Below are 14375 nucleotides of genomic sequence, written 5' to 3'. Positions count from 1 at the left end.
TTTTTACACTTTTGATTTCTTTTCCATTCAAAGAATTTAGCAAATCAAGAAAAACAGTTTCCCTTTTTGGGGTTTGGCGCATAACATAATATAAGATAAATATTCAGCCCGCGGGCCTTGAGTTTGACACGTGATCTAAAGTACACATTTGTCACTATGTACGTATGTTTAACGGTTCTTCAATCTGAAGTTGAGTCAACTTGAAGCTTTTTGATATGTGGATATATTTATGGAACCTTCAGCAGACCGTCGTGTGGAGCTGCTAATAATAATAATAATAATAATAATAATAATAATATGAACATGATACGTTCTTGGAGACAAAACCCTCAACAGTCCTCCATATCAAGTTAATGTTGTAAAAGAGTGTAATATGTCATTTATTGAGCTGCATTCATTAATTAAATATTGCACACTCACTCTTTTATTTGTTATGCTCCATTGTATAATGGCAAATTCTCACATGCACTGCTGTCACGTGTTTAATACTTATTTATTGCTCTTTTTGCATAATACCATTTGCACAATCTGTATATATACTGTACTACTCAGTATTTTTACTGGGACTATTGTATTGTATTGCATTACTGCCATACTACTACGTTTACTGACTCTATGTTTGATCTGTATTTTTGGGAGACTCTTTACCTATTTTGTATGTTTATATTTTGCGTTTTTAATATGTAACTCTATGAAGTCTTAGCCAGGTGGTTGTTGCAAATGAGAATTTGTGTTCGACTGGCTTACCTGGTTAAATAAAGGTTACAAATAAAATGAAAGAAAATAATGATTGTCACTGGTGGGAAGAAAAATATTTTAAACAATGAGCCACGAGATATACAGCAACCATATCGTTCCAGCTTATAAAGTTAAAAAATGTACTTTAACATGCTGCAGACAGAGCAACATTCATTTGGAGTTGTGTTTCTGGCTACATGAAAAATTTTAAGTCCAATATTCATGCTCCTTTTGCTCTGTTTTGGTCTCCACCAACCCCTGAGACAATAATCTGGCCCTTTAGCTGCTAGACGTTTGACTTTCTTTTCTTGCTAGTTGCTTTCACTTTCACATTACACAGTCATATGACTCAATGCTGTAGTAATATTAATTATATTGATTGATTAATGCTGTTTTTAAACAAGATCAATCTAAGGCCAAAGTTGTTTCATTCAGTTTTTTTATCAGTCGTATTGGACAAAAAACTATGAAAACAAGACAAAAAAAACTACAAAGACCACAAAACATGGTAATTGTAACCTGCCCCCGTCTGCAGTAACACGTTTACTGGACTGGAGTACTTACAGATATTACTTCTTATATCTGATACTGGCCAAAATGAACATGCTGATAAACTGTCTCAGAGTGGACACACAGAGGACCTGCTGCCGTCCACAGGGCCCTCTTGTCCCCAGCAGCCCACAGCCATTCAAATATACACAGTACAGTGTCTCTAACTGGGACTGGGACCACAACTGGGTTTCTTTCCTGTTTACCCCAAATCAAAAGCTTTCAGTTCTCATGAGATTATTCAAACTCTGTCAAAGATGGACTGTAACTGCCTCTTGATTTATGGCAGCATGTCTGTTGTTATATCATAACAAGGTCATATTATTATTCATATTATACCAACGTGTTATAGGGATGGGTATTTGTGTGGTGAAAGTTAAAACCCCACGGAACATGTGTGGAGTCTAGAAAGTTCACCAAGCTTGAGTGATGCCAGTGGGCATCCTCCTACTCTTCTACTCCTACTTATAAAAAGGGGTTAGAACAGGACATCATTCACTTTGAATACAGCCACTCTGTATTTGATGTACTAGGGACAAAGCAACTAGTGCTCCATGCTGTTTCTTTAAAATATTTCATGTTTTAGAGTCTGTCTGATAATATATTCCCTGTTCAGGTTGGACTCACACGGATATGTGCTTGTGTAGGCCTATATACAAAAAGAGTATCAAATCCACACCTATGCCAATAACTGGAAATTTGAAAAAGGAGAAATGGACAGAGGTGTGTCACCAGACCGAAGGAGTCTAATCTTGGCCTTAGCAAGTCCTCGCTCTCGCGTTGGCCAACTTACCCTCCAGCGTGACTTCTTTCCCCGCCTTCTTCAGCGCCTGGACCGCCAGGTCGTGTGTTGCCTCCCGGAGGTCGTTCCCATTCACCGACATGATCGCGTCGCCTACCCGGAGAGCCCGGCTCTGGTCGGCGGCGAGCCCCGGGAAGATCTTGGAAATGAGGATGGGCATCCGGTTCTCGCGCCCCCCCTTGATACTGATCCCCAGCCCGCCAGACTCCTGTTTGACAACTCGAACTTTACGCACAGCTTCCGAGGGCCCGTCCAAACTGACGGGAACGTCGCCTTGTCTCGACCCGAAGCTGGACCCGGGACTGCCGTAGCTAGATCCGGGGCTTCCGAAGTCAGAGTTTGTGCCGTTATTCGGGTACTTCCCGGGGCTGTTTAGACCGTAGTTGCCGTCGTATTGACCCCGACTGACAACCCCGCGCCCCGGGCTGCCGCTGCGCCCCATACCCCCATGGTTCTGGTTCTGGAGTTGGTCCTGACCCGGGGTGTGACCACGTCCAAGGTTCCCCGGACTCGTACCCGGGTCGTTTCCGTTCGACATGCCATTTCGCAGGCCCGCCGAAGAGTTGCTGTAGTCCCAGTGATTGCCCCCCTGCCCGGGTGGCTCCGCTTCGGCCGTTAAAGTCAGCGTTTCTCGGGTAAGTTCGGCGGTCACTCGGATCCAGCGGTCGCGGAGCAGAAGGTCCAGTTGACCGTTTTTGTCCGCTCGGGTCCAGACTGCCATTCCGAGACGGTTGCCTGCTCCGAGGCGGGCCGCTTCACTCTAAACTCATCATCAACTTTTTCCTCTTTTTCAGAGTGCGCACAAGCAGCGACTAGGCTACACTGGCCCGCGTCGACACACCCACCCACACTGGGACTGCAGGCCCAGGGCGAGAAAAAACAGAAAGGGACTCCCAAAAAAGAGGGAGAGGAAAAGAAAAGAACAACTGGCTGTGACGGGCCAGCCTGAAGGCTTGTTGTTGAGTTCAAGCTCTAAAGCTGTCCGACTTCCACCGGGAAGTTAGCAAGAACAAAAACAACACAATATCCGTTCAGATCTTTCAAAATAAAAGGCACACACGGGGCACTTCTTTTGGGTCAGATTTTGGAGTGATAAAACGACTAAAATGAAATCTGCTTTTATTTCGAAATTATAATCACCTAGCTTGCGGTTTCATTATACTTCATTGTATCTTCACACAGCTTGTGAATGTGAAGAGTGAACTGAGAGCCGATGAGAGACAGAAAGACAGAGACAGCCAATAGACATGTAGACCTGTAGATCATTTATTCATGATGGTAGGGGCGGGGCATTATAGATCCACTAACTGGGGCCAAAGCTCACTGTGTTGGCTCTATTAATGGATACTGCTGACTACTATAGCCTACACTTTGATTCCATATGCTGGGAGGTTTTAATGGCATTGATTGCCCAAAGTAGAAAGATACAACTGTTGGCACTTCACTATGTCCTTGAAGCTAATAACATCTCTATCCAAACAATCACGATGCTTTGGCTCGGTTTGTTTGATAGACTCTGAGTCTTTATAAAGGTGTATGGAAGAGGGTTAGGGCCACCGGTGAGTTCTGAGTTAAACTCATAATTCTGAGAGTCATGTCAAAACTTCTGAGAAAAAAGTCAGACTTTTGTCCCAGAATTCGGATTTTTTTTTTCATAATTCTGACTTGAAACTCAGACAGACACTATAACATGTTTCTTAATGATTGTACATTAACTGGAAAGTTATTGTGTTTAATACAACGTCTCTATCCAGATTTTCTGCCAAATCACATGGCCACAGGTGACACTTAGCTTGGATTCTAGACAGTAAAGAAGCTGTATAGCAGTTTTCATACATATAAAATGCAACACAAAGTTCTTCACAGAAACCAAACAAAGTAACATGCAGCTTTTTAATAAAAGGAAACACTCGATAAACCCAGCATTCACTACAAATAATGAGGAGCGGAGGAAGCACTATCCTGAATCTCATAATCGATACGTGGTGCGTACCAACATACACCTACATAAGACAGATACATGCATAAATAAATAAAGCTCAATTAAAAGACAGATTAAAGGGGCCTGTGTCAATGGGAATTTGGGACGATTTCACGGCTTATTTTGCTTCTATTTAGAAGCAGTTGAATTATTACATTGGACGTTTGACCAAACCAAGTCTATTTAATCTCCTGACCTCGTGTTGTCCTCCCTCTGCAAAACTGACCCGGTCTGGTTTGTCTGTTTATAAAGCATAAAAAGTACCACCAAATTCGGACTTACATCTTCTTAGCCAAGTTGATTCCAACTCTTTTGAACTAGTTTTACACTTACTTTTTGCATTCAAGGTAAAAAAAAACAACGTTAAAATGATATGTAATTTCTGAGTAAAATTAGGAGAAAATGTTAATTGTTTTGGATTATGTTAGACTGGTAATGTATAGGTCAAATATTAGCCAGGATATCCCCAGGTCAAAACTATTTTCTGAAGAATTGTTTTGAAAACGGGTCAAATTGGACTCAAGGAAAATTTATTTTTAATGAAAAGAACTCAGCTGCTGCAACCGCCACGTTAGAAAAGCTCGGTCTATCTATGAAGAGATGCTGCATTACACTGGCCACTTTAAATCTATACAACAGCACCCCAAAAATGACCACATACTGTAGTAGTAATATCTCTCTAAAACAGTTAGTCCAAAACTGAACATGTGGAAGGATCTACTGTTGTTTACTGTTGTTATATTGCGTTGCATTATTTTAAGACAGCTGTCCCTGATAAGAGAAAACGGAGTTTGTTTAGCAGGACAGTACCAGTTTCCTTGTCTTGTTCAAACAATGTGGTGAGTTGAGTAATGGAAAACCTAATGTGTGTTCACTGGACAGGCTAATTAAATGAAATAAAATAGGATTTACAAATGTTAATCCCATTAGCCTGGTCACAGACCTCTGAACCTGCCGACAGCATCAAATACCAGAGGTCAGGCGATGCACTCATTGCTGACGGTTTCTCTCATTGTGCTTTTCTGATGGGATTTGTCCGGTTTATTTAAGTAGTTCATGGTTTCCTTGTTAACTGGCTCATGTTTCTCTGTAGTCCTTACCTGCTTGTCTCACCCTGTCTTTGTGTTATCAGTCCTTGTAGTATTGTCCCCACTGTCTTGTCTTCAGTTTCCTGTTTTATGTTGTCTATTCATTCCCTGTGTGTTATTGTTAATGTTTCCCTGTTCATGGCTGTGTGTTACCCGTGTTCTGTGTTCTCTAGTTTTCCTGGTTCTATCCATGTGTATGTCTCATGCTTGAGTTTGCTGTTTTACTCTGTAGTGTTAGCGTACGTCCCATAGCACTTAAACTGCATCCCTGACTCGTGCACTTGCCTCCCTTCTTCGTGCGTCCTTGGTGGGAAGACGTGAGGAAGGGAGTGGAGGAGTCAGGGATGCAACTTAAGTCATGAGGTAATAATGGAAGGAGAAAGGCAACAAGAAAATGGGTTTTAGAGGCAATCCTGATGTGCGTGGCAGGAAGTGCATCATATAGATGTTGGAAATTTGACTTTCACTTCCAAGTTCTACACTAAAGAACAGAAGGAAATAGATAGAAAATGAAGATGTGGCTTCACATTAGGACCTCTATGTATTGTGTAAATATCTAGTTCAAATACCTAACTAATCAAGACTATTTCCCGGCTTAGTTCTTCTATCTATTGTAGTTGTTAAGATTTTTCTTGGCCAAACACTATCTGTTCTTTTAAGAATTCCACACAACATAGTACACACATACAGACATAAAGTACACAGACTGCTGCATCACTCTGCATGGACATGCTCATTTTGCATGGAGAGACTGCCACTGGCCAACAAAATGGCACCCTGCCCGTTGTACAACACATCTATATAGTTGTCATATTATTTGCAGTGAGGGTAAGCCATCTTTCCAACATAAAATCCTGGAAAAAGAATAAGGTATCCTCAGATGAGATAAGAGTAATTTAAAAGTTTTGTTCAGGTCTTTGATTAAAAGTGGTTTTGTATGTACCAACAAAATGCTCTTTTAATCACCCTACACCCTAGTGGGGTCATTGGCTATTACTTTTGCATATTTAATCTTTACCAATGGGATTTTTCTTTTCTTTGTGAAGTGCAGCTCTGAGCCCAGTGAGGCGGAACACAGCAGGCAGAACCCTGACAGAGCACTTGGTCGTGTTTGTCACTAGATTTTATTGCAGTTGAGGTTTACTTAGTGTTTACAAAACCAGAGCAGCTTGGAAGCGTCCATGGGGAGTGAGAGAGGCGAGAGCTTCACAACATCATCATCATCATGCTGCTGCATCAGTCTGCAGCTTCAGCACCACAGATACATTCACAGTGTCGCTGCTAGCACACCTCCTCCAGCTGGGACTTTATAAGCACGTCTAAAATGCATCAGAAGCCTTGTTATGCAGCAAGCCATTCGTTTAAAGTCCTTTTTTGGATGATAAAAAATAAAAGTCATTATGCTGTGTGTACAAGCTTGTCATTTTACAATTCCGTTTCTGTCCTATGTTACATTCATGACAAGAACAAGGCAACCACAGAGAGCTAACAGGCCTGTCCTCAAACTACCACCACCCAACACCACCTGTGCCCCCTTCTCTCACAGTGTTTACCCATAACCACCGGTACTTTCCCTCTTTTCCCCTCGCCTCCCATATGCTTGCCCCTCCCAGCTGCTGTGAGCATCAGGGAGCGGCGTCATGGTGCTGCGGATAAGGCCGATACAGACAGAACTGCTTCTTACTCAAACCTATAAAGTGAATGGGGGGGGGGGGGAGATGTTCTGTGCACATCTGCTGGGTGAGATGGTGAGATATAGAAGATAATGTAGTTAGGAATTGGATGAGGGGATGGTGGTTGGAGTCGCTAGATTCTTTTAAAAAGGGTTGAATACATCTTCGTGGGGAACAAACTTTAGGTTTATATATCAGCATAACAATTAAATAACGCAATTAAAGCTCCAACCCAGCACCAACAATATTTAAAGAACTTTAAAAGGACCTTCCCTGGATTAGGTATTAATATTAATTTGAACCACTTTCATGGGAATTACTAATGTGCATACACCACGTGAAGCCTTAAAGAAGCCTACTTTCTCTGTGTGTGTACACAGTGTATGTAGTGCAGGGCACAACTCATTATGAGTGAGGGTGTGTGTTTGGTGTGTGTGTGTTGTGTGTGGGGGGTGGAGGGGGGGGGGGGGGGGGGGGGGGGCGAAATGGATAAAAAGTAATTCACTCTACTCATTGGTTTGCATTGTTGATCGTCTTGGTGTGGGACTGCGGCGAATAAGGCGGCGAAGGCGCGTGAAGCCGCTGCTGCTGATGGGTCTGGGGAAGGAGCTGGGGGTAACACTGTGACTGTGGGTGAGGTGGAGGGTGACACTGAGGGGGAGGTTGGTGAGAATGTGGATCAGGGCAAGTGTCGAGGTGTGATTGGCGTTGCAGCTGTGGTCTCTGAGGGGCGGGGGCGGCGGCAGCTTTGGCCTCCCTCTTGGGAGTGTTGTTGAGGATGTCCAGACTCCGGCGGCTGGAGGAAATGACGTCGGCAACAAACTTGGTGCATTCGGCGCAGATGTCCCGCAGCGTGCAGCCGTGGGCATACAGGTGGGGGAATTCCTCCTCCACCGAGCGGCGGGATAAGCAGCGCAGGGACCTGCAGAGGGACAGCGGGGATTCTCATGTTATATGAATACAAAGCTGGAGCAATCAATGGAATGGGCTGTGTGCAAAATTCCTTACTAACGTGCTAATTAGTAGCACTAACACTGTTGTAACACTGTATGTGTGATTTTTTTGTCCTAAATCTTAGTAAAAAAAAAAAAAAAAACAGTATGTGAATTGCATACTATTTCCCAGTATGCAATACTGGACCTGGCATAAGTATCCCACAATACAATGCGGTAGAATGGACAACGTTCATAACCTACAAACCGAGGCAGCTCTGTAACGTCACCAGCGTTTTGATTTACATTTCTACATATTTAAAGCTGTTGGTCTAGTTGCTTACTTTTTCAGTAATTAAAGCATTATCTGGCTAAAGCTCAGGTGGACATGGGTTACCATGGTGACGCGTCTCCGATGACAAGGGCTCTCGGGAAGTGACGTTGAAAATTACATCTTATTGTGTCCAAAAAGTACCCATTACAGCTTAATTACACAAAAGTATTAACAATAGTATACACACTGAGTATGTAGTGCGAGCCTAGTGTTATCAGTCTTTCTGACTGACATCGATGAACAAGTTCATGCAGAGATCGTGTCTGACAAAAGAAGGTTTAACCTTTACCTAATATCTTAGTATTTTAATATATTAGGTAAAGGTCAGTGTAACAAAGAGGTTGTACTTATTTAAAACTAAATAAGGAAAACTGCCTTGGATAGGCCACATGATGCAAGCCTTTTCATGCATGTAGGAATTTTCCTGTTAGAGATTATGATGATCATCAATGGGAGATTCATCCATTACTTTTTTATTTCTTTACACTTGTCATATACAGTCCCACTCTGGGCTCTTGTTTACTGACTATAATGTGCCACTTATAATTTAAAGCTTATGTTGTCTTACCGTAGACCAAAGATCTTTTCACTTTTTCAATGTTTAGGGCGTTTTTTTACGTTATGTTCTGTTGTTTTAGACTTCCTTTTCATTGTTTGTTGCTTTTCTAGACATTTGTTGTTGGGGTTTTTTTGGCGCTAATTTTAACATCCCATATTTTCTGACATAAAAAACTTTAACTATGTGTCAGATATACCCGAGGAATACATTAGGGTTAATATCTTTTTTGTGGCAGCATTTTAAAAAGTGAATACATTATGATTGACTTTCAAAAAGAAACAAATATACTGTAACAGCTGAGCAGCTGGAAAAAATAAAGCTAGATTATTTTCATGTTTACCTTTTGAAGATTATTAACATAAACACACAACATGATCAATTGTGCAAGAAATGAAAAGAAAGACATGAGGCACTGGGATGGAACCAGCACAGTCACTAAGGAAAAGATTAAGGTAATCTTTTCTGATTAAAATAACGCTAACATTCGCGGTTATAAATCCTATTTCTGTCCTGAAGCTGTGCGGCCGGGTGGTGATGAAAGGTGTCAACAGACCAGCACGACACCAGGCCTGCATACGGCACTCTCACTCCATCTCAGTGTCTAGCGCTCTCACTTCATCCCTCTTTCAGTCCCTCTCTTACTCTCACTTCCTTGTCTGTCTTCACACAGACACAAGGAGTGAAGATATTAATGACAGCTGGGTAATTATTACATAATGGCCGGAAGAGGCCTCGGAAGAGGCACTGCACTGATTATATAACAAAAGGATTGTGGGGGGGTGGGAGGGATTGAGTAGGCAATCTGCTATCTGTTGAGGTAAGCACAGAGGCAGGTGGTGCTTAGGTTGGACAAAGTTAGCAATCAGCAGATTGACGGGGGGGCAGACTGGAGCAGATTTAACCTGGGCCTGTCGCAGCTAACCATCAGCTGGTTCAACATGCTGATGTTAGGCACGGCACATGCTAGTTTGTCTATTAGATTATGAGATACATGTCTGACATGTTGAATTTTGTAAAAGGGCAGCACCATTTTGGACCAATGGAGAGTCCAACATGCCCAGGGTGGCACCTTGAGGAGTATGAATGTGATCAATACACCTTGTGACAAAACTAGTGCTTAGATTGTGATATTTCTTAAAATTAAGTATGCGACCCCTCGTCACAGGTTGCATTTCAAACAAAGATAGATTTTTGCTTTTCAGATTATTTCATTTCAAACATTTTAGGGGCCAAAAACCAAGTTAATGTTATTTTCCAATGCACCTGCACAGAAACAATTTTTGGATGTTGTTTCTTCAAAAAAGGGCCAAAAACCAAAAAGCCTCAGAGCGGATAGTTTAAATAGAACAAGTACGTGCCCGCGGTATCCGCAGCTGTCCGTTTGGGAGTACAGTATAACTGAGCCTTTCCACTCTCTGGTGGGTCTATAGATAAACGCACACTCACTTATACACTTGGCTCTTGTGTCCATGGCTCTTCGGGGCGCTGTGGAAGCCTACAGTGTACACAGGAATATGGGCCATCTTCTTCGAGGGAATCTTCATCTGGAGCACAGGAAGAGGCACAAGAGAAAACAATGAGACAGAGAAAAGAGTGAGGAGACACAACAGGCTTTCATAAAATTATTTAGAGAGTCTCCAAGTACAGCCTATGGTTTCAAAATACACAAAAACTAAGGCCACACCTACACAGCAAATACACACAGTCACAAATTAACATCTAAATCACTAATCAAACAGATGTACCAGGTCCTCCAACCCATACGACCACATTGGTCATTGGTCCTAACCTCTAATACGTCTCGCAGGAGTGTTTCCTAAATTAGTACCCCGACCGGTGGTAGGGGGGGGTCACATGTCCTCATAACTCAACGTAATGGTCGCATTTTAAAGGACCTCATATTCTGCTCATTTTCAGGTTCAGAATTGTATTTAGAGGTTGTACCAGAATAGGCTTACTGGGTTTGAATTTCAAAAAACATGTTTTTGTTGGAGTTGCACATCCGCAGTACTCAGGTAAAGATTAGCTAGCCAGTCAGAAGCAGAGTAGGGGGGGCCATGACAAGCAAGCTAGTGTCATGAAGAACAACAACCCTTCAGCTGGTCACCATGGCTACGGCTCAGCGGTACATGTTGGAGCCCCTGTCTGACCCTGAAACACAGGCACAACAAGCCGAACCAGTTTCAGAACCTAGACTGGAGCAAGTCCTTTCAGAGTAAGACAAATTAGTCGTTCTTACGTAACGTTTTAGTTCTGGATTCTGTCTCCTGGACATGTTGCTGCATCTATCTGAACTCTTCGGGGCCCCGCTCTAGCTACCTCGATCTGAGGGCGTGCCACACTAGCAGCTAGGCGAGCATTATAATATACTGGATATATTTGGCTTAAGTCTCTAACGCGCCTGCTCTGTGGGCCCGGTAGTGCTGAAGCTGAAGGGAAGATCTGGGTAGTGTTTTGCACCCAAGTCAAACTGAGTAACTTGCACAGAGTAGGATCTAGAGCGTGGATGCATAAAAAGAAGTGTCTACAGCTCAGTGGTGCATGAGACCAAAAAAGATGGACTTTTGAGTAGAAAATGAAATGGATCTTCCACAGCTCATTTTTTAAACCCCCCCTCCCAACCACTCCGTTTCAGGCTCATCAAAATGAACAGAGGAAGGAAATAATTCTGCATTCAGCTTTTAGAGATTACAAAATGATTTAAATAAGGGTTATTTAAGTTTTCACAGTGATAAGTTGATGTAAGATTAATAAAAATGATCCGCTGATTTACAGAGGTCTCTAACAAAGTATGCAAGTCTATGGGAAAAAGCATTTTGGGCCCAATAGCATCACGCAAATGACCCCTGAGTTGTAATTACACGGCCCCCATGTCAAACAGCCCAGCGCTCATGCTGAGGGCTTTCATACCAATCCCTACATCCGGCCTGACCGGTACTGCGCATGGGCAACTGGATACTTAGATACTTTCATCATCAGCTTCAGAAAAAAATGACAACATTCTGTTTTATTCAGAACATTAACTGATTAAGCCACGCACCAAGCAGCTGCATTCAAACCCAGTGGAGCGAGTCGGAAGTAGTTTAGCAGTTAGTTGTACAGCTAAATAGCCATCTACAGGACGTGTGCAGGATGTACGACGTGTAGAACAAACCTGGTTTCAGGTACAGATCGAGCAGAGACAGGGTTTCTCCCTACGCAGACTTTGTAGCCCCTTATCCTACGCCACCTGACTACGGCCACTAGAGGTCGCCGCCACAAGAAACGTACATTTGGGTTGTTTTAAGCGGCTTGTACAAATGACCTATGGGGTCGTTTTGGGGGGAGGAAAGTCTCTGTATTTCAACTAAATAATGTTACAAAACACAAATGAGTCACAGCACCCCAACAAACAGCAGCACACACATCATTTAGAACCACAAAAACACACACAAACAGCCTAAATTTCAAACCTACAGAGCACAGAACCAGACATCCAACACGGGCTGGGACTGAGGCAACAGATAAAAACCGACAAAAGAACAACAGAAGAAATGACGTCAACAGAAATACCAGCCGCTTCACTACACAGTGCACTGGGATTACATTTCACTGGGATTACACCTTTTACAATTTCATATGACTAGACAAACTAAAATAATGTGTTGAATGGTACAATATACAATTTTGCAAAGCAATTACATAGCCAAATAAGCACAGAAGCATACAGAAAAAAGCACTTGATTGCCATCACTGACACATACTATAAGTTCTTAAAGTTACCTTTGCACTGCAGGAGCCGCACACCGATCTGTCAGAGAAACAAGTAGGAATCAATACACCTGTGTTCCTAAATGTCAAACGGATAGAAGTAAGATTTTTCCTAGCTGGTATCATAAAATGACCATGATAAATTGGCGGGGGTTAACTGGGCTGTTGATCATTTCCACTAATAATAATTAGCTTTACTATTAAAATTGTTAAAATAATGCCTTGTTGTATAAAGAACTACTATTTTTTCTATTTTGTTATTTCCACTCTTCATTCTAACCCCAACCGGCCACTCAGACACCGCCTACCAAGAGCCTGGGTCTGGGTCTGTCCCAGGTTTCTGCCTAAAAGGAGTTTTTCCTCTCCACTGTGGCCCTGTTGCTGCTCTGGAGGAAACTACTAGAACTGTTGGGTCTTTGTAAATTCTGGAGTGTGGTCTAGACCTCCTCTATCTGTAAAGTGTCTCGAGATAACTCTTGTTATGAATTGATACTATAAATAAAATTGAATTGAATTGAATTGAATTGTGATTTCAGGCCACCATAGCTTAAAGAGTAACTTCCTTTTTTTCCATCCTGGCCGGTATTTTCCTATGATTTTATGTCTAAGTGACTGATAGGAACAACAATCTCTGACATTGGTCTATATTAAGCGTGAACACTGTAACCAGGAGCTGCAGACCGGTTCACCGGAGCCTTATGGGGCAAAAGTACTTCATCAGTAGCGTCCACTAAAAGTTCTGTTTTTGCCGCTGACAGGCTCAGATTAATATTCTAAAATGTAAATACAAACTGCACAATGCCTTATTATGCCGACTGCAGCGATCACACTTATTCCTGGACCAATGTCAAAGATTATTGTTCCCATCAGTCACTTAGAAACAAATACATAGAAAAATGGGTTGAAAAAAACAGTAAGTAACCCGTTAATAAAAAAAAAGAAATATTGAGTTATGACCCCAGTATTACCTAAAATCCTGGCTATGGCCTCGGAACAAACATCCTTTAAAGATAGAATTTCACGAACAGGAGAGAGGAAAAGTTTTCTCTGATACCTTTTACACAGTAGGCAGGTCGATGGCCATGAGAAGAGGGAAATTAACTTTGCAGCAGCAGCAAACCCTACACACACACACCACACACCACCCACACACACACACACACCACACACACACACACCACACACACACACACACCACACACACACCACACACACACACACACACACACACACACCACACACACCAACACCACACACACACACCCCCACACACACTTTACTGTACAGTACGGTCAGTCACAGTGAGAAATAGCAGCGAGGGAAGCTGCGCTCCGCTACCTTTCCTCTCTTCAGGTTACTGTAGAGCTCTTTATTCTGAAGAAACTTCTCCATCTCTGCTTTGACTAGCACTCTGCGCACGTTGATGACCTCATCCACTGTTAATGCCAGACTCTCCACAGGGTGGCTGAACTCCTCCTGAACACAGCGGAAGAAGAGAGGAGATCCGGCTGTCAGACCACTCAATAGTGAGCAGTAGATTAATAGATATCAAAAAAACTGTTATGTGACACTTTAAAACCTCAAAGGCAAAACACTGCAAAAATTAGTCTCTGTGTTATGAACACTACTTTATTTGTTCCACCGTAAGCATTTTTGAGGACATTCTATCCTGGACTGCCAGGGCGCCCCCTGCACTGCATATATTTAACACAGAATCTGGACGCTTAAGAAATGGATAGCAATAATAATTGATTTCATAAACAAATGGCTGCACAAATGAATGCTGATGTTTCTCTGTGTCTACTGGATGTGTAACTAGGCAACTGTTTGTTAACTTAACAATAAATAAGTTTACAAGGTGATTGTATGTCTCCGTTGGTAACATGCTTAATTGTTAAAAAAAAACATATTTTTCCTCATACTGGCTGTCTGAATATACCTATATTCAATCATCTTTCTTTTTGAGGCC

General features: G+C 42.4%; 2 protein-coding genes across 2 annotated transcripts in view; both read right to left on the bottom strand.

Moving 5' to 3' along the window:
- The window catches only part of LOC116693404 (beta-2-syntrophin-like), a 24660-nt gene extending 21584 nt beyond the window's left edge, over positions 1-3076 (bottom strand). Inside the window, exon 1 of the mRNA XM_032522353.1 lies at positions 2081-3076. Coding sequence (XP_032378244.1) covers positions 2081-2810 — 730 coding nt within the window. The 5' untranslated portion in view covers positions 2811-3076. The remainder of the gene's footprint in view (positions 1-2080) is intronic.
- Positions 3077-6263: 3187 nt separating this feature from the next.
- Positions 6264-14375, bottom strand: part of LOC116693483 (protein spire homolog 2-like) — a 35264-nt gene continuing 27152 nt past the window's right edge. The window contains 6 exon segments of the mRNA XM_032522487.1: positions 6264-7753; positions 10103-10200; positions 12419-12446; positions 13461-13496; positions 13498-13527; positions 13737-13882. Coding sequence (XP_032378378.1) covers positions 7342-7753; positions 10103-10200; positions 12419-12446; positions 13461-13496; positions 13498-13527; positions 13737-13882 — 750 coding nt within the window. The 3' untranslated portion in view covers positions 6264-7341.

Source organism: Etheostoma spectabile, chromosome 8 (assembly GCF_008692095.1).
Source record: "Etheostoma spectabile isolate EspeVRDwgs_2016 chromosome 8, UIUC_Espe_1.0, whole genome shotgun sequence".
NCBI classification, from domain to species: Eukaryota; Metazoa; Chordata; class Actinopteri; order Perciformes; family Percidae; genus Etheostoma; species Etheostoma spectabile.
The sequence above is the reverse complement of the archived record's forward strand: the minus strand, read 5'-3'. Positions and strand labels throughout refer to the sequence as shown.